The sequence below is a fragment of the Pseudophryne corroboree genome, chromosome 4 (assembly GCF_028390025.1).
Source record: "Pseudophryne corroboree isolate aPseCor3 chromosome 4, aPseCor3.hap2, whole genome shotgun sequence".
In the NCBI taxonomy this organism is placed as follows: domain Eukaryota; kingdom Metazoa; phylum Chordata; class Amphibia; order Anura; family Myobatrachidae; genus Pseudophryne; species Pseudophryne corroboree.
This window is the reverse complement of record NC_086447.1, coordinates 271021849-271041917: the sequence shown is the minus strand read 5'-3', so window position 1 is coordinate 271041917 and position 20069 is coordinate 271021849. Positions and strand designations below refer to the sequence as shown.

At 42.3% G+C, this 20069-nt stretch overlaps 1 protein-coding gene and 1 long non-coding RNA gene across 3 annotated transcripts in view; one reads left to right on the top strand and one right to left on the bottom strand.

Annotated features, from left to right (window-relative positions):
- Positions 1 to 20069, bottom strand: part of LEKR1 (leucine, glutamate and lysine rich 1) — a 267560-nt gene that overhangs the window by 63205 nt on the left and 184286 nt on the right. For both annotated transcript variants that reach the window (XM_063916122.1, XM_063916123.1), the window contains one exon: positions 11251 to 11332. In XM_063916122.1, the coding sequence (XP_063772192.1) occupies positions 11251 to 11332 (82 nt within the window). The remainder of the gene's footprint in view (positions 1 to 11250; positions 11333 to 20069) is intronic.
- Positions 7416 to 15285, top strand: LOC134909344 (uncharacterized). The gene is made up of 3 exons (XR_010175893.1): positions 7416 to 7651; positions 10732 to 10832; positions 15171 to 15285. It is a non-coding gene; the product is annotated as an uncharacterized LOC134909344 (long non-coding RNA).

The following is a 20069-nucleotide window of genomic DNA, read 5'->3' as shown; positions in this document are numbered from 1 at the left end:
AAGTTCTACAGTGAAAGTTTCAGCCCTCCTAGATTCCGGGGCAGCCGAGAACTTCATCTCCTCAGCCTTTGTCTTACGGTCTAAAATTCAAACCATGCCTCTGGAAGCAGCAGTTGCTGTTACAGCAGTGGATGGAAGTCGAATTCCAGATGGTATAATTACTCATCGAACCGTATGTCTCAAGATGAAAGTTGGTGTGCTCCATTCCGAATACATCTCCTTCTACGTGATTCCCAAATCCTCTCAAGATGTGATACTTGGTTTGCCTTGGCTGCAGAAACATAATCCTCAACTTAATTGGCAAACCATGGAAGTCCTTTCATGGGGTAAATCTTGTACCAATGACTGTTTAGCCTCAATTGTACCTCTCCGGTCAATTAGCCTTCCCGACCTACCTCCGGTGTATCAATCCTTTGCGGATATTTTCAGTAAACAAGCAGCAGACTCTCTACCTCCTCATCGCGAATGGGACTGCCCAATCGTCCTGGTTCCGGGTAAAACACCTCCTAGGGGACGAATTTATCCGCTATCCATCCCAGAGACGCAAGCCATGTCTGATTATATACAGGAAAATCTAACCAAAGGATTTATCAGACCATCTTCTTCACCTGCAGGAGCCGGATTCTTCTTCGTTAAGAAGAAGGACGGTGGCTTACGACCATGCATAGATTACCGTGGACTCAATGAGATCACTGTAAAAAACAAGTACCCATTACCCTTAATCCCAGAATTATTTGACCGGGTAAAGGGAGCTACTGTGTTTACAAAATTGGATCTCCGAGGGGGCCTACAATTTAATCTGCATCCGGGCAGGGGACGAGTGGAAGACTGCTTTTAATACCCGGGATGGGCATTACGAATACCTTGTAATGCCTTTTGGTCTTTGTAATGCACCTGCAGTTTTTCAAAGCTATGTGAATGAACTTTTTCGTGATCTTCTCTACAAGTGTCTAGTAGTGTACCTGGATGATATCCTAATATTCTCTAAGGATCTAAAGTCTCACCGTCACCAAGTTAAAGAGGTACTGACACGTCTGAGGAAAAATCAACTTTATTGTAAGTTAGAGAAGTGCACTTTTGAAGTATCTTCCATACCGTTCCTTGGTTACATCATTTCTGGATCAGAGCTATGTATGGATCCCGGTAAATTACAAGCTATCCGAGATTGGTCACTCCTACAACTCTCAAGGGGATTCAGCGATTTCTTGGCTTTGCTAATTTTTATAGGAGATTCATTAAGAATTATTCTTCGTTAGCTGCTCCCATCACAGCCCTAACTCGCAAGGGAGCAAATCCTACGAACTGGTCTTCTGAAGCAATCAAAGCCTTCTCTGATTTAAAGCAAGCCTTTGGGTCAGCCCCCACTCTTCGACAGCCTGATTTGAATCGTCCCTTTCTACTTGAGGTGGATGCATCTACAGAAGCAGTAGGAGCTGTGTTGTCACAAGTCTTTGAAGATAAAAAGGTCCATCCCTGCGGATATTTCTCCCGTAAGTTCCTCCCGGCAGAACGTAATTATGCAATCGGTGAGCAAGAATTACTTGCCATCAAGTTGGCATTTGAGGAGTGGAGATACCTTCTAGAAGGAGCACAACATCGCATTACAGTTTATACTGATCATAAGAATCTTCTATATCTGCAGTCAGCTCAGTGCTTGAATCCACGACAAGCTCGATGGGCGCTTTTCTTCACACAATTTAATTTCAAGCTCACCTATCGTCCAGGGTCTCAGAACAAAAAGGCAGATGCCCTTTCCCGGTCCTTTGCTTCTTCTGAATTAAATGATGCTACCACGAATCAAGCCATTGTGAATCCTACGTCCTTTTTAATGACTCGAACCTCTCCAGTTCCTCCGCCTGGCAAGACCTTTGTTGCCACAAATCTTCGAAAACGGCTGCTTACCTGGGCTAACTCCTCTTCCTTCATGGGTCATCCTGGGGTTCTAAAGACTCTCAAATTTATTCAACAGTCTTATTGGTGGCCACGTCTCAAAGCCGATGTCCAAGAGTTTATAGCAGCATGTCCTAAATGTGCCCAACATAAGAGTCCAAGAAGTTCTCCATCAGGTTTATTACATCCATTATCCATACCCAAACAACCATGGACTTATATCTCAATGGATTTCGTGACCGATCTACCTCCATCAAAAGGGCGAAATACCATTTGGGTGATAGTGGATCGATTTTCGAAAATGGCACATTTCATTCCATTAACTGGGTTACCATCAGCCCCTTTACTAGCCAGATTGTTCATCTCTGAAATCTTCAAGTTGCATGGCCTTCCTCGAGAGATCATCTCTGATCGGGGAACACAGTTTGTGGCCAAGTTTTGGAGGTCGCTTTGTTCATCTTTAAATGTCAAGTTGAATTTTTCTTCTGCATATCATCCTCAGACAGATGGACAAACTGAGAGAGTCAACCAAGACCTTGAAACATTTCTCCGGCTATATATATCGTCCTCACAGGATGACTGGGTTGACTACCTTCCATTGGCAGAATTTGCTCATAATAATCTCTTCCATTCATCTTCAGAATCTACGCCCTTTTATATTAACTTCGGCTTTCATCCTCGTGTGCCAGAGTTCCATCCATTGCCAGCCCTAGAGGTTCCAGCAGCAGATCAAGAACTTCAACGTCTATCTAGAATCTGGAGTTGTGTGCGTAAGTCGTTGGTCAAAACTTCCGCTCGTTATAAATCTTTCGCAGATAGAAAACGTAAAGCTGTACCGAATTACAAGGTGGGGGACCAAGTTTGGATTTCTACGCACAATCTCAGGTTCAAAGTTCCTTCTAAGAAATTTGCTCCCAAGTTTATTGGTCCATTTCCCATTGTAAAGGTACTCAATCCTGTGTCATACAAAGTCAAGTTGCCACCATCTTTGAGAATTCCTAACGCCTTTCATACATCGTTATTGAAGCCTTTGATTCTCAATAAGTTCCGTACTACCCAGTCCAAATCTCCTAAAGTTGACTCTGTGCAGGATGAGGAATTTGAAGTTAAAGAGATTGTGGACTCACGTTCCCGATATGGACGTTTACAGTTTTTGGTCGACTGGAAGGGTTACGGTCCGGAGGAGAGATCCTGGGTTTTCTCTGAAGATGTTCATGCTCCAAGACTGGTACAGAAATACTTCAGATAATAGCCATGCATGACAGTTTTGACAGTTTATATCCTTATATGTACCATTAAATGTTAACCTAACCTTTTTAATTGTCAATTATTTCAAATTACTATCATTAGTAGCAGCTGTGGGAGTAGTGGCGGACACTTTATTATTGTTTTTTTTACTAAACAATACCTCCCAGACATTTTTAAAATGCAGTAAAAGGGAAAAAAGGGAGCATGGTCTCACTGCAAGGGGTGTGGCCTCACAGGAAAAGACCACTTTACACCCCAGTTTTGCACCCTGCACCCCCAGACATTGGCCAAAACACAACAAGAAAAAAATACACACATTGGCCCCCTCAGGGAAAAATAACAACACATTGGCCCACAGAATTATATATATATATATATATATACACATACATACATACATACATACACACACACACAGTGTATAGAGGAACTAGTAATATCACTGCATGGTGTATGCTGTAATATACAATGTATAGAGTCACGGGTATAACCACTGCACTGCTGTAATATACAATGTATTATGTGTAGCACAGCAGCAACCATGGGTTCCGCCTAGTATACCCTGCTCCTCTGCGTACCATGTGAATAAAACCAGAAGGCACTTCACGATGGAGAGAGTGGAAAGAAAGTGTGTCATTGACAGGAGAAATAGAGAGGCTGTCAAGACAGAGTAAGGACAGTGGCTAGTGCAGATAGGGCAAGGAGAGACAATGAAATGAGGCTGGCTTAGACAGGGAAAGGAGAGAGCGGCTCAGACAGGGGAAGGGCAGAGGGTCACATCGCAGTAGCGTCATTTTGCGTAACTCCGTCCAGCGAGAGGAGCAGCAGTCAGCAGGGATAGTGGCGGGCACCCAACGCAATTACATGGTTTGTCTGCCTGTAGAAACATCCCTGGTCCAGGTTGCTTCTTCAACTTTCACACCAAGCAGTAAAATTAGTCAAATTCAGTTTGTAAAAAATACTAACTTTCTAGGTATGAAGCAGAAGTAAATGAAAATATTTGTGTTATAATTACTGAATGAATATATCCATAAATAGGATAAACAGTGTATTGCTTTCAACTTAGAGGATTTTCTGATTCTGGAGAAAAAATACAATAAGGAACATGAACATAACAAACTGGAACCATACCAGATGTGTTTATTTATTTTCATCTTACCTTCCATTTCTGCAAAAAAAAACAAAAAAAACAAAAAAAAACAGCTTTCCCAGTTAAAATACTGTTCCATGATAAGGCAGGTTTTTATGCTGCAGATGCATGTTGTTCACTCAAGTGGACACATGTATAACTTTTTTAGTTTTATAGTAAAAAAAAACGACACAACACTGTTTTGTGTTTTTATAAGCTCTGAAGACTAATAGAAAAACATTTTGCCTAACTGATAATATTTTAATTGTCGCTTTAGGCCCAGAAAGTGATAATTCAGAATTTGGGTTTAGTTATCCAAAATGAAAATATATTATTAACATTTAGAATTTGTCAGAATCTCAATAAAAATCCTCTGATACATCAATAATCTAGTATATTATACTTGGAGGCAGTCAATTTAGCGCCTGTCGGGATCCCGGCGGTCAGGATACTGACGCCGGAATCCCGACACCAGCTGAAATACTGCTCTTGGGTGGTGGGCCACACCACCACCCGGAGGGGAATAGAACCCTGTGGCGACCAAAGGTCGCCACTGGGCTCGAAGTGTGGCAAGCGCAGCAAGCCCGCGTGGGGACACCCTGCGCTTGTCGCTGGGATCCCGGCTGTCGAGCTCCTGGCTTCTGCCTCCTGACCGCCAGGATCTCATACTGATCCCATTAATGAAGGCATCAAACTAGAATATGTAAAGATAACCAGAAAACGTCCATGTGTAAGACTTAAGTCTGTGTGCATAACTTTATCAGTGAGTAGCAGCGACCTCCTTTTTTTCCTCTCTCTTGGTTTTCATGCATTTCTGCATATTAGGATTCCAGATAAGAGGTCCCATAACTACACTTGTTGTAAATACCTGTCCTTATTATGTTTCAGCAAGTTTATTTTGAGGACATCAAATTTGTAGCAGAAAATAACAAAAATAAACAAATTTAATAACCAGCTACTTCATTGATTGTTGTAAGCTTTTAGCACACAAAGGTCCCTTGTTTATCAAGCCTTGCCTGGAAGAAGAGGACAGTGTGTGCCAAAAGCTCATAACATCCATGGCATTAGTTATAGAAGCTAATAAAATGAATGTGGCATATTTTGTTGACATTCATCATGTCAACATTGATTCATTATGTAGACACTGATGAAATCCAGATGGGATTAGAATCCGTGGTGGTCTAGAGTTGATTTACCTTGTACGGCGGCCCCAGCGATGTCTTACGGGTTTGGTGGTCATCTGGTGATGACTTCATGTGCTACCGGCAGTGAGTATGCCTAACCCCTAACCCTCTCCCTGACCAAAACTTTTCCTCCTGTGACTAACCCTAACCTCCCCTACTGCAGCCTATCCCTAACTCTCCGCTGCAGGTCCATGGAGAACGTCTGCATGTTACATGATGATATCCTGCACATACCCACATGTTCCATGTCAACATCATAAATGTCAAAAATTTTACTACATCCCAAAATGTATTATTTCTCTTTTACTTCTACAGAATTGCGACTATAAGTACATATAGATGACACAACGGGGCATATTTAAATTAGCTATTTACAGCCCTGGCCCTATTCAATCAGCGGGGATTAACTCACGTGTTAATCCCGAGTGTGTACTTTTCCTTGCAGCTTCAGACTTCAGAAGTCCACAAGAAAAAGGCACCTTGGTGGGTAAAATGCACATGGAAGACCCAATGATTCTGCAGTTAACACAGCTAACAATTAGCCGCAGGCTTTATTGAATATGCACTAAAGCATGTTTGCCAACCTTTTTTGGCCCTAAATGAATTGGCCTGCAATTTGGAGAGTTATGGTCCCCCTGGGATTTATTGGGGCAATACCCCGATCCCTCGACTGCCAGGTCAAGGGATAGGTAATGTTAAAAATGTTGAATAAAAATGTTGAATAATCCCGATCCCTTTCGGGTAAGAAATGGGGAATGGGCCTTTTTAAAATGTTTCATTTCCCCCTGGATCGCCGATCATCAGTGGCCACCGGTTGGAGGAACGGCGGGTCAGGGAATCGGAGCCTCAGATGTATGTGGGTCATTACCTGATAGATCTAAACTGGCAATTCATTTTAAGGCAAAAGCAACCTAGTTTTGACTTAAACTAATTGCAGTCTTAAATCTAACACTATCCAATGTTCACAAATCGCAGTGCTATTACAGCTGAACCCTTGTATTTGATCACATAGTCCTAAAATAAGCTCCATCAGAAACAAGCAATATGTGAGTGTCATTATTATTTATAAAACTCCTACAGCTATTTCACCATCCTGTAACATACCTAACACTGAACTTCATCTGTATTACAGAAGCATAAAGAAAACAGAATCCCCTTTGCTCCATTTCCACTGCACTCTCACGCCAAACATTCCCAAAAGGTGCATACACACTTGCCGAGAAAATGAGAAACGTCGCTCACTTTTACCCTTCCTGAGCGACTTCGCTCATTTTCTCTGTAAGTGTATATGCTGCCGTCGACCATAGATACGCGGCCCCGTGGGTCGTTAACAACCCTCGCTGTCGGCCGTGCAGGCAGCTCAATCTGGACTGTCATCCAAGAGCTGCCTGCACGGCTCGGCTGCTGCAAGACTGCTGCATGACGTCACTGAGCGATATGAACGTCATATCGTTCAGTGTGTACGGCCGGCCACTGACCGCCTGGCACGTGAGGGGGAAACACTAGGCAACATCGCTCATAGAGCATAACGTCTAGTGTGTACCCACCTTAAGACTGCTCTAAACCTACAGCCCTCATGCTGTGCAGAAAACTTTATTTAGAGAAAAATTGTGACAAAATGAAGCTCTGCTATCTAGGTCTTTAGTACTGGCACTTATTTAACCATAGTACTTATTGTACATTATTGCACTAATGTTTAGTCCTTCTACTTTGCTATCAGTGTGTGTATATCACCAACTATCTAATCAGACTGTAAGTTCTTTGGGGCAGGAGCCTCGTTTTAGTTGCATTTTTATGTGTGACGTGTTTTTTATGCTGAGAGGACCTGTGCACACTTTGCATCTATATACAGGGCCGCCATTAGGGGGGTGCTGGGGGCACAACTGTCCCGGGCCTGGCTGCTCTGACAGAGAGTGGAGGGCCCATGCCACATGCCACCAGCTGCCACCCGCCACCACCAACTGCCACTGCCCTACTGCCCGCTCTTAGTATTGAAAATGTCCCTCTCAAATTTCCACCGCCTCAGAGGAGACAGTTATTTTAAATGCTAGCAGAGATGGCAGGCATTTTCGGAGGAACATTTCAAAGGTTGAAAGTGGCAGGTGTACCGTACCAGGGCAGCAGACCTGTGGTGGCAGCAGTGGCCGTTCCACTGACAATGAGCAAAACCCCTGACAATGAGCAGGACCCCTGAGAGCAGGTACTGGGACATAATATGGTGACAGGGGCATAACTGTGGGGCATAGTATGGTGACAGGGGCATTACTGTGGGGGCATAATATGGTGTCAGGGGCATTACTGTTTTGGGCATAATATGGTGACAGAGGAATTACTGTGGGGGCCTACTATGGTGCAAGGGGCATTACTTTGGGGGCAAAATATAGTGTGAGTATGTTGTCAAAGTCGAAAAATATTGAAGAACACACAGCACGTATAAACTGCACACACATATGCCCACTGCGCGTGCACTTGTTCTGCCGCGCGTGCACATATCCGCAATTTGCGTATGGTCGCTCCTGCGGTCCTGCGCATGGCGCGTGGTATGGGTATTTACGGCAGAGTTTGTGTACGCATGGAGGGCCATCAGAACACATTACATATTTAATCCAAATAGTGCACACATCTCCTTGCACCACATCAGAAAGTTATAGCTGTTTAAATGGTTGCAGAACAAAGGGATTCACCTTTACAGGATAAGAGGGGACAGACTAAGGTTATAAGGTGGTATTTGGTATCCAGCTGTAGAGTATTTTAAGGGTAACATTCCGGTGTTGGTCTGCGGAAGATCGCATGTTCCTGTGGATAGTTATGTGCAGAAGCAGAATATAGATATAAATTGTATTTACTGTATATTATGTATGCGGTGGGAATCCAGAGGAGACCACCCACAAGAGCAGTTGAGAAAGACATCGCCTACCTTTTCAAATCAACCTATGACCTCTCCTGTACTGTAAAAGTGCATTCCTGTGCCCAATGGACAAAGGGATTACAGTATCCATTGTATTGCTTTTGGAAGACTTGTATAAATAAAGCCTGCTGCTGCCCGGCCTGACACAAGACTCACAAGTTATCTATTTGATGATGGAGGACCGGACCGGGAAGCGCACGCGAATATTCTCACGTATGTACATAGACTGTAGCCATTATTCTGTTATATATATTGTCTTGTATTGTAGCGTACAATTTGTATTGTAAACCCCCTTTCAGAAATAATCCACTGTGGTGTCGGAACCCAGCGGTAAACTCACAATTGGTGTCGTGTGCTCATTGCCCTGCTAAGGTTTAAAGTATACTATTATTGCATAGCATTGCTGTAGAAGGTTTAAAGTGTATCTCTGGGTGTGTATGCGCTGCGAGTACTTTGTACCGTCAGCGCGGCTTGTGTACGCAAAGTCCGTACACTACGGAACCCTTTTACGCTAATAGCGTAAAAGGTGCGTAGTGTGAATTAAGTATAGCGGCTACAGCGGCTAAAGGTTTAAAGTGTATTTAAGGTGTTTTTAAGGTATAGCTTTCATTCCTGTAAAGATAATCAGCTTTATCAATGTGCACAGGAGAAAAAAAATAAAATAAAAAAAGATATATATATATATATATATATATATATATATATATATACTGTCTATATAATTTTTACTTTATTTTTTTAGTAAGTGGTTAGAACAACGGGAAATGGACAGGTAACAGTTGCCCACTAGGAGTTGCAGTGGAGTATGTAACACTGTAAAAGATATTTGCCAGAATACACCTGGGATATAACATAAATGTTATGGAAAACATGTTTGTTTAACATAAATTCCATCGGAATACTGTATCAGGGATTAAAACATGTAAGAAAGACAAAAATATAATATACAAGTGCCACATGAGTAAAATAATAAAAATGTATTGGCCTAACTGACTTATTTTTAGTTCAGTAACTTTTGATAATAACTTTGCCTATTTTGAGAAATCTATGACTATATGTGGCTATAGAGCTGGAAGAGCATTTCCCTTGTTGCTCTTGGTTACAATGTGTCATGTGATCTCTTACAGCAGCACAGATCAGTCCTCTTAAATACTGTGGTCAGACGGAAGTAATTAAGGACACTGTCTGACATTCTATTGCCATTAAAACTACGGTTAACCACAGTGCTTTCATTTAATGGAGCAAGGACGGCATAAGTTTACATCGTCCTTTAATGCCCCCTGCTGCTACCACACAATTAGAAACATCATCTTTCAGTTCTTACTGACAAAAGACAAAAATTTATACTGTAGTGCGATCAATGGTTAGCATCATGTCAAATGATAACTGAGCCCTGAACAGCCACAGCTTGCTGTATCATCAAGCCTAATTACCAAAATCACAAATACCAAGATGTTTTACAAAACTTCATGGTAACACTAAGCAGATTCGGAATAATAATTTGCAGATATGAATAAATGAGAAGCATGAATAATAAATCTTAGCTATCATGCTAAAATCTAGAAGCAATGAAAACTGCAAGAAAATTTAGCTGAATAAAACTTGCGTACACTAAAATAAAATGAAATAGAATTGCCCATATGTTATGCTGAATTCTAAATCTGGTGGACCTTACTGTTCAATTTGGGTACATGTATACATTTCTATATATATTGATCCCTCCACTCCAGACAGAACTATACATAGCTGCTTGAGATCTTTGAAATCAGGGGTGGGTAACCTTTGGCCCTCCAGCTGTTGTTGAACTACACATAACAGCATGTCCTGCTACAGTTTTCCTATTTGGCCATGCTAAAACTGTTGCAGGGCATGCTGGGATGTATAGTTCAACAAAAGCTGGAGGGCCGCTTTCCCCACCGGCCACCGCTGTTCTAAACATAAAACGTTAGGAAAATATTTATGTCTCGGGTTCAAGGGTCAGTTTACAAAATTGCAGTCAGGTTGCAGCCTGTCACACTGAGTGCTTTCAACTCTTATATATGGATAATTAATGAATAAAGGTACATTGCGTTTAAGATGATATGGACCTACAACTAAACGCGTAAATGAATGCACTAAATTACAGCAGTTTCTACATACAACAACTTAAAAAAGAAAAGGATAAAAAAAACTGTATCTGTTATTGTGTGAAATGTCCCTAATACCAGGGAAGTAAATACAATAGTTTTAATTTAATAAAAAAGTTATCAAAAAAAACTCAGTGATTACAGACTGGTCATGAGAGAATGTAATTTTATCAGCATTACAAATAAAATGTTGCTATGCAGTCACAATATTTACAGGTTGTCATGCATTCAATCTTCTACTTGTAGACTTGAAAGGCAAGCTCACTGAGAAAGCTACAAAGGAGGTATCTTTAGAAGAGCATCACGGGAAAGTACAGAATATTGTAAGAAGACACTCGCACTTATCTGTGAGTCCAGATTATATTTACTTTGACGATAAAGATAATGCTAAGCATACAAGCATACAAAGAACAAAATATAGATTTGCAGCCTGTAATGAATAATGCCTCATTACAACATCATTGTAAATGGCTACAATAACATTATTACTGCTCTTACGCTTTCGTAGTTTTCTGGTTTAAATCAATGTTTTAGGCATCATTCTCTAATAGACAGTATATGTAGAAAAATGTATTCTAAACATTCCTTAAAAAATCATTGCAGCCCTGCTTCAGTGTCATCTGGTATTCCGTTTACAAGTGACGTATGTCCATGAGTCAGCTGCAACATATTATTACATGGGCTGGCCCACTCATGTCACAAAACAGAGAGGAGCGGTTGTGTTAAATTGCAGTGTGTTTAGGAAAAGAAAGCGAGGCTGCTTACATGGCAGTGTCCTTGTGGTGCTGCTGTTCTTTAGTTACATTATGGAACTCCATTCCCACTGTTTCCAACTGTTGTTGTAAGTCTGAAAAAAAAGAAACCTGTTTAATTAGTGAGTAGGGTTTTTTTTATAATTACAGGTCACATTACAAATTGGCTTTATTTCAAGAGAAAAAAATCTAGAAGAAATAACAGGAGAGTATTGCTAATATGCCTGAACAGTAGGCAATAAGTGTTAAGGTTTGGGGCTTATGCCAAAATAAGCTTCACATATCGGGAACTTTAATGTTCTGTTTTGCATTCCTAGAAGCAAGTTTAATATTACAGGTGAAATACTCTGTATAAAATTCGGCTGGAACATAAGAACCCTCAGAAGAAAATACTACAAACATACAATAAGGTGTACAATTCTACAAACACACAACAGAGCATAGATTACTGCAATACCATATAGTGCTCCTAGAAATATGGTAACAGCATACTAAGTTAATGACATCAGCAAGTGAAATCCACTAAACCACAACTTATTAGGCTAGTCCTCCGCTCATCATTCGCCATTCTCATTTTTTATTACTCCTTTACTTTTGTTTATTCCTGGCCTGAACTTGCTTGTCTACATACAGTATAAGGTAGGCCCTGATCAAGTGCCTTTTTGGTTTTGTTTTTTAAATTACCAAATTTCTTTAGTTTTTGTAGTTGGTTTTAAAAACACATATTTTATTAAAAGCCAAAACTCCTGTGTTGGATGTAAATATTAGAAGTGATCCAACTGTGTAGAAGAAGGAGCAGCCTACTGGTGGCTCTTCATATTATTAGATAAAAGCACCAGAATTTAAAACACTTCTAGCTCTGCAACCGATACACTGGAACTAAAGCAAGTGGAGTATCTTCACTAAACTAACTGACGGGAGGGTGAAAATAGCAGCAATGTGCAATCTACCAGACAGGGAACAAAGCTTAGTCAAGGGAAATAGGAGGAGGGTTAAAAGAGTTGATAAAGTGGTGTGTAAAATTAAAAGTGTCTGGATAAATATCATGTGTATGGAAATTAATGTTACAAGGGATCTAAGCAATTAGATGATCTAGAGATTTTGATATTATTAGGAAATTAAGTTACAGTGATTATAAGCTTCATGACTGTATGAAAGTGGCAACAGACAGTTACTTGAGAAGGATACAGCATGTTTATGAAAAATAGCAAAGGGTGAGAGTTTTATGTATAGTATAGTGTATGATAATGTAGCAGCCTTATGGACTTTAAAGATAAATAAGCCAATAAAGTACTGTTTGGTTATGAACTAATGAACATAAACTAGTCTAATTAAATTCAAGTATTATTACATCCTGCAAGGGAAACAAAAAAAAAATCCAATTTGGTCCATCTCAGGTTATATTTTAACTATCCAAATCTAATATGAGGCAAAAAAAAGGGCAATTTTGATTTTTATTTTATTGCATTTTTATTGAATATGAAAAAAAAAGTGGGATATAGAAAAGAAAGAAGGAAAGGAGGGAGGATAAACAGAGCAGGGGTAGACAAGACAGTCTTGAGCCTCAATTGTACAAAATATGGAATAAAAAAAAAGTAAAAAAACAGGCATAAACTATTCAAAGACATTAAAAAAAACTGGATAAAGTTAATGAATACAGATAATAGCAGGAACAGTTTGGTTGTTAGACTTAAAATCTGAAGATTTATTCAGATTAAATCGGGGGGAGGGGTGCCGCTCGCATCAAGATGGATTGGGGGAGCACCATTTCTTCTGTGATATACAGGTACCATGAATACCACTTCATAACAGGGGGAGAGGGATTAATAGAATATGGAACCTCTAAGCAGACCTTGCTGCGTTATATAAGAAACGGTTTATAATAATGATGATAATAATAATATTATTTCCATTTCAAAGTGGAACTGGGTCTTTCAAATTACCTTACCAATAGATACCAGTTAAGGAAGGCCAGCGCTGGGTCTGGGTAGAAAGCAAGATTCAAAATGTCTTTAATGAGAGTGTACACATACACTCAAAAGGAGCGGAGGATAAAGCAGTCCCAGAAAACATGCAGGATAGTACCTTCCATGTTACAATGTCACCAGCAAAGCTTTTATCATGAGGGCCACATCTTATGCAGTTTAGTAGAAGTTATTAAACAAAGTCTATTTAAAATGTAATGTGCATTTCGGTGTGGTTGGTACACTGTGATATAGCGAAAGAGCTAAGATGAATAGAGTCCCACTGTGTAATGGTAAATGTGCGTTGGAGGTCATTTCCTATTGTAATTGGATAGAGTACTTATCGAGAAGTTCGGATGGGTAAAAAAAACATTACCAGTAGGAAATAGCGCCATGGGAAGAGGTTAGTTAGTCTGGCTAGAACCTGGGTCTGAGGAGTGAGAAAGACAGCAGCGGTAATACGCATAGTTGCACCGAATGTGTAAGGTGAAGGTATCAAAACCAAACGGTGGGCCCCAAGCCAAATTTGGGGGGTAATTCAGACCTGATCGCTGCTGTGCATTTTCGCACAACAAGCAATCAGGCCTGAACTGCGCATGCATATGCATTGCAATGCGCAGGCGTGATGAACCGCAGCAACGGGGGTCGCCGGTCAGCGACGGGTTTGTGCAAAGGAGCCGATCGCATGGGCGTTCGCAAGGAGATTGACAGGAAGAGGGCGTTTGTGGGAGGCAACTGACCATTTTCAAGGAGTGTCTGGAAAAACGCAGGCGTGTCCAAGTGTTGGAAGGGAGGGTGTCTGAAGTCAAATCCAGTCCCGGACAGGCTGAAGTGATCGCAGCGGCTGAGTAAGCCCTGGGCTGTGCAGAGACTGCACAAAATCAGTTTGTGCAGCTCTTCTACACATACGATCGCACACTTGCACAGCTAAAATACTCTCCCCCTGTAGGCAGCGACTATCTGAATGCAGGGCTGCAAAAATCGTTTCCCAGTGATCAGGTCTGAATTACCCCCTTGGTGCGGCGGTCAGAAAAAGGAAGAATGGAAGAGGAGGAATATATATCCACTAAGGTTGTAATGCTCATTTGAAGTCAGTGGGAGGCAGTAGAGACAGTAGGAGGAGGTGTGGCAGTAGCTTGTGCAAAGCTTAAAAATATAAATTCCTAGTAGGGAAAGGCAAAATGTAGCAGAAATTTACCTTCAAGGTATAAGAGACAGCATAACAAGCAGACAGTGATGTGGCCTAAGCCAACTAGGGATCCAAAGAATGATCTGGCAAAGGGAAACCAAAAGTGAGATGACGTTCTAAGTCCACCCAAGGATTTAAATAGCGAGGGAGGAAACAATCACTTATTTGGGTTAGCTGCATAACTACCAGCTGTATTTCTTCTAGAGGCCAGGGGACATTCAGGGCAGCCAGACATTTCTAATCCAGGGACAGCAGTGGCAGACTGTCAAGGAAGGAGGATATGGAGCAAACAGATAATTGAGGGATAAAATTGTATTTTCTTAAATTGTACTACTGGGTGTAATTAGTCAAAAACAAATTCGCAAAATCTGAAGGATCAAGACATTTAGTACCAGAGTGATCAAGAAGAATTTAATTCTGTTGTGAGCCTAGCGCTCTTGCAATTTATAAGCTAAAGTTGCGAAGCCTTATTCCTATTCCTAGCTGTATAAAATCTATGGCAGAGGTAGGTAAAGAGTAGACTGCATGCAAAGTAAAAAAGCAATCTAGATGAATTAGTTTGGTTTTGGAGTTCCAGAGAACTAAGAGTAGACTCCAGTTTGGCTTGTGTTTTGGTAGAATGGGCTTTCATCTGAGCTCCCTTCTGAATGTTAGTGCCCTTAAGCACAGCCTGCAATAAATCAAGATGGAAGCGTCAGAGGGAGAATTTGTCTGCTTGTACATTGCTTGCAGTGTTTCATGGTTAATCAATTAGTACTGACTTGTGTCTCACATCCACAGAACTGGAAAGTGGTCGGGTCAGATGGGACGGATTTTGACCAGCCTAGTGTGCTGGAGCACCTACTTATCTAGTAAAACCAGGTCAATCTTGGATTAAGAATTGTGCACAGCAGAGAAGAAGGTACAGTATAATCCCACATCGGGGAACTAAGCATGCCAGGCAACATATGTCAAATTAAACTCAGAGTTTCTGAAAGGCAAGAGAGGGGCCAAATTTACACGGTTAAGGTGTACAAACCTGCGGGAAGGTTTTATCAAGTTTACGTTCGGGGACTGACTTGAAGTTACCTAGGAGAATGAGCCTGAAAAGCTTGCCTGAAGATGTGAGTTTTCAGGGAACGCTTGAAGGTTTGGAGACTACAGGAGAGTCTTATTGTGAGTGGAAGGGCATTCCACAGAGAAGGTGCATCCTAAAGAAAGTCTTGCAATCATGAATGGGAACGAATAATAAGTGTGGGTGAGAGACATAGATATTGTACATTGGAGTAGTTTAGTTAATGGCCTTCTGTGTGAATAAAAGTATTTTATATTGAATATGGTAGAATACAGATAAACAATGGAGGGGCTGACAGCGTGGATCCGCAGACGATGAACGTCTAGCGAGGAAAATTAGCCTTGTAGCTGCATTCAGAATGGATTGTAGTGGCGAGAGTCTCTTTTTGGTAAGACCAGTTGCAATAATCAATGCAGGAGACAAGGAGAGCATGGATTACAGTTTGCAGTGATTTGTGTAAGATATGGTTGTATTATGGATATGGGCCCTCATTCCGAGTTGATCGGTCGCAAGGCGAATTTAGCAGAGTTACACACGGTAAGCCGCCGCCTACTGGGAGTGTATCTTAGCATCTTAAAATTGCGACCGATGTATTCGCAATATTGCGATTACAAACTACTTTGCAGTTTCAGAGTAGCTCCAGACTTACTCTGCCTGTGCGATCAGTTCAGTGCTTGTCGTTCCTGGTTTGACGTCACAAACACACCCAGCGTTCGCCCAACCACTCCCCCGTTTCTCCGGCCACTCCTGCGTTTTTTCCGGAAACGGTAGCGTTTTCAGCCACACTCCCATAAAATGGCCTGTTTCCGCCCAGTAACACCCATTTCCTGTCAATCACATTACGATCGCCGGAGCGATGAAAAAGCCGTGAGTAAAAATACTATCTTCATAGCAAAGATACTTGGCGCAGTCGCAGTGCGAATATTGCGCATGCGCACTAAGCGGAATTTCACTGCGATGCGATGAAAAATACCGAGCGAACGACTCGGAATAAGGGCCATGGTTTTTTAGATGCATGTAACATGATTTTGAGACAAATTAAATGTAACATAGTAATATAGTTTCTGAGGTTGAAAAAAGACAATTTGTCCATCCAGTTCAACCTGTTAGTGATCTCCTACACTGTAATATTTTTAAGACTAATTTTAACTGTGGTGAATGCATAGCCGTTATGTCACTTCCTCCTTTTTTTTATACTCAAGTGTATTACTATAGTGCATTACTATATTATTATAGTGTATTACTATAGTGCACCCCCCATTACCCTGTATATCCTTATCCATTAGGAATTTATCTAGCCCATTCTTAAAAGTAGTGACCGAGTCTGCCATTACTACTCTCTCAGGCAGGGAATTCCAAATATGTATCGTCCTTACTGTGAAGAAACCTTTCCATCTCAGTGTGTGAAATTTCCTCTAACCTAAGCGAGTGCCCACGTGTCCTTTGTGATGATCTTACCAAAGACAAATCCCCCGCAAATCTATGTATTGACCCCTTATAAATTTGTAAATGTTAATCATGTCCCCTCTTAATCTCCTTTTTTCCCAGTGTAAACATGCCCAGCAAGCTTTTTCTCGTATTCTAGTGTCTCTATCCCCTTAATCAATTTGGTTATCCGTCTCTGAACCTTTTCTAGTTCCAGGAGATTCTTTTTGTAGTATGGTGCCCACAGTTATGCACAGTATTCGAGATGTGGCTTCACTAGTGATTCATATAGTGGGAGTATAACACTCTCATCCCTTGCATCAATTCCCCACTTTATGCATGCTAATACCTTGCTTCCCCTTTTTGCTGCATACCTACTTTGGGTACTACTGTTAAGTTTGTTATCTATGAGAACACTTAGATATCTTTCCAGTACAGAATCCCCTAGTTTTTTCCCCTTTAGTATGTAGTTAGTGTTTCTGTTTTGCTACCAAAGTGCATTACTTTACTTTTGTCTATATGGAACCCCAATCTCCATTTTGCTGCCCATGTTTCCAGTTTAAATAAGTCGTTCTGAAGCGACTCAGCATCCCCCTCTGAATTTATAGCCTTACACAGTTTGGTATCATCTGCAAAAAATAAGATTTTACTCACCGGTAAATCTATTTCTCGTAGTCCGTAGTGGATGCTGGGTACTCCGTAAGGACCATGGGAATAGACGGGCTCCGCAGGAGACTGGGCACTCTTTAAAGAAAGATTAGGTACTACATCTGGTGTGCACTGGCTCCTCCCGCTATGCCCCTCCTCCAGACCTCAGTTAGGGAAACTGTGCCCGGAAGAGCTGACATTACAAGGAAAGGATTTGGAATCCAGGGTAAGACTCATACCAGCCACACCAATCACACCGTACAACTCGTGATAACTATACCCAGTTAACAGTATGAACAACAACTGAGCCTCATTAAACTGATGGCTCAGAACAAAAAACCCTATAGTTAAGCAATAACTATATACAAGTATTGCAGAATTCCGCACTTGGGACGGGCTCCCAGCGTCCACTACGGACTACGAGAAATAGATTTACCGGTGAGTAAAATCTTATTTTCTCTGACGTCCTAGTGGATGCTGGGTACTCCGTAAGGACCATGGGGATTATACCAAAGCTCCCAAACAGGCGGGAGAGTGCGGATGACTCTGCAGCACCGAATGAGCAAACTCAAGGTCCTCCTCAGCCAGGGTATCAAACTTGTAGAATTTTGCAAACGTGTTTGATCCCGACCAGGTAGCAGCTCGGCAAAGTTGTAAAGCCGAGACCACTCGGGCAGCCGCCCAAGAAGAGCCCACCTTCCTCGTGGAATGGGCTTTGACTGATTTAGGATGCGGCAGTCCAGCCGCAGAATGTGCAAGTTGAATCGTGCTACAGATCCAGCGAGCAATAGTCTGCTTAGTAGCAGGAGCACCCAGCTTGTTGGGTGCATGCAGGATAAACAGCGAGTCAGTTTTTCTGACTCTAGCCATCCTGGAAACATAGATTTTCAGGGCCCGGACTACATCCAGCAACTTGGAAGCCTGCAAGTCCCGAGTAGCCGCAGGCACCACAATAGGTTGGTTCAAATGAAACGCTGATACCACCTTAGGGAGAAATTGGGGACGAGTCCTCAATTCTGCCCTGTCCATATGGAAGATCAGATAGGGGCTTTTACATGACAAAGCCGCCAATTCTGACACACGCCTAGCCGAAGCCAAGGCCAAAAGCATGACCACTTTCCACGTGAGATATTTCAACTCCACGGTCTGAAGTGGCTCAAACCAATGTGATTTTAGGAAATCCAACACAACGTTGAGATCCCAAGGTGCCACTGGAGGCACAAAAGGGGGCTGAATATGCAGCACTCCCTTAACAAACGTCTGAATTTCAGGCAGTGAAGCCAGTTCTTTTTGAAAGAAAATAGACAGGGCCGAAATCTGGACTTTAATGGATCCCAATTTTAGGCCCATAGTCACTCCTGACTGTAGGAAGAGCAGAAATCGACCCAGCTGAAATTCTTCTGTTGGGGCCTTCATAGCCTCACACCAAGCAACATATTTTCGCCATATGCGGTGATAATGTTTTGCCGTCACATCCTTCCTAGCTTTTATCAGCGTAGGAATGACTTCAACCGGAATGCCCTTTTCCATCAGGATCCGGCGTTCAACCGCCATGCCGTCAAACGCAGCCGCGGTAAGTCTTGGAACAGACAGGGCCCCTGCTGTAGCAGGCCCTGTCGGAGCGGCAGAGGCCAAGGGTCCTCTGAGATAATTTCTTGTAGTTCCGGGTACCAAGTCCTTCTTGGCCAATCCGGAACGATGAGTATAGTTCTTACTCCTCTCTTTCTTATTATCCTCAGTACCTTTGGTATGAGAGGAAGAGGAGGGAACACATAAACCGACTGGTACACCCACGGTGTCACTAGAGCGTCCACAGCTATCGCCTGAGGGTCCCTTGACCTGGCCCAATATCTTTTTAGCTTTTTGTTGAGGCGGGACGCCATCATGTCCACCTGTGGCCTTTCCCAACGATTTACAATCAGCTGGAAGACTTCTGGATGAAGTCCCCACTCTCCCGGGTGGAGGTCGTGCCTGCTGAGGAAGTCTGCTTCCCAGTTGTCCACTCCCGGAATGAACACTGCTGACAGTGCTATCACGTGATTTTCCGGCCATCGGAGAATCCTTGTGGCTTCTGCCATCGCCATCCTGCTTCTTGTGCCGCCCTGTCGGTTTACATGGGCGACCGCCGTGATGTTGTCTGACTGAATCAGCACCGGCTGGTTTTGAAGCAGGGGTTTTGCCTGACTTAGGGCATTGTAAATGGCCCTTAGTTCCAGAATATTTATGTGTAGGGAAGCCTCCTGACTCGACCATTGTCCTTGGAAGTTTCTTCCCTGAGTGACAGACCCCCAACCTCGGAGGCTTGCATCCGTGGTCACCAGGACCCAGTCCTGTATGCCAAATCTGCGGCCCTCGAGAAGATGAGCACTCTGCAGCCACCACAGCAGAGACACCCTGGCCCTCGGGGACAGGGTGATCAGCCGATGCATCTGAAGATGCGATCCGGACCACTTGTCTAACAGATTCCACTGAAAGATCCTTGCATGGAACCTGCCGAAGGGAATCGCTTCGTAAGAAGCTACCATCTTTCCCAGGACTCGCGTGCAGTGATG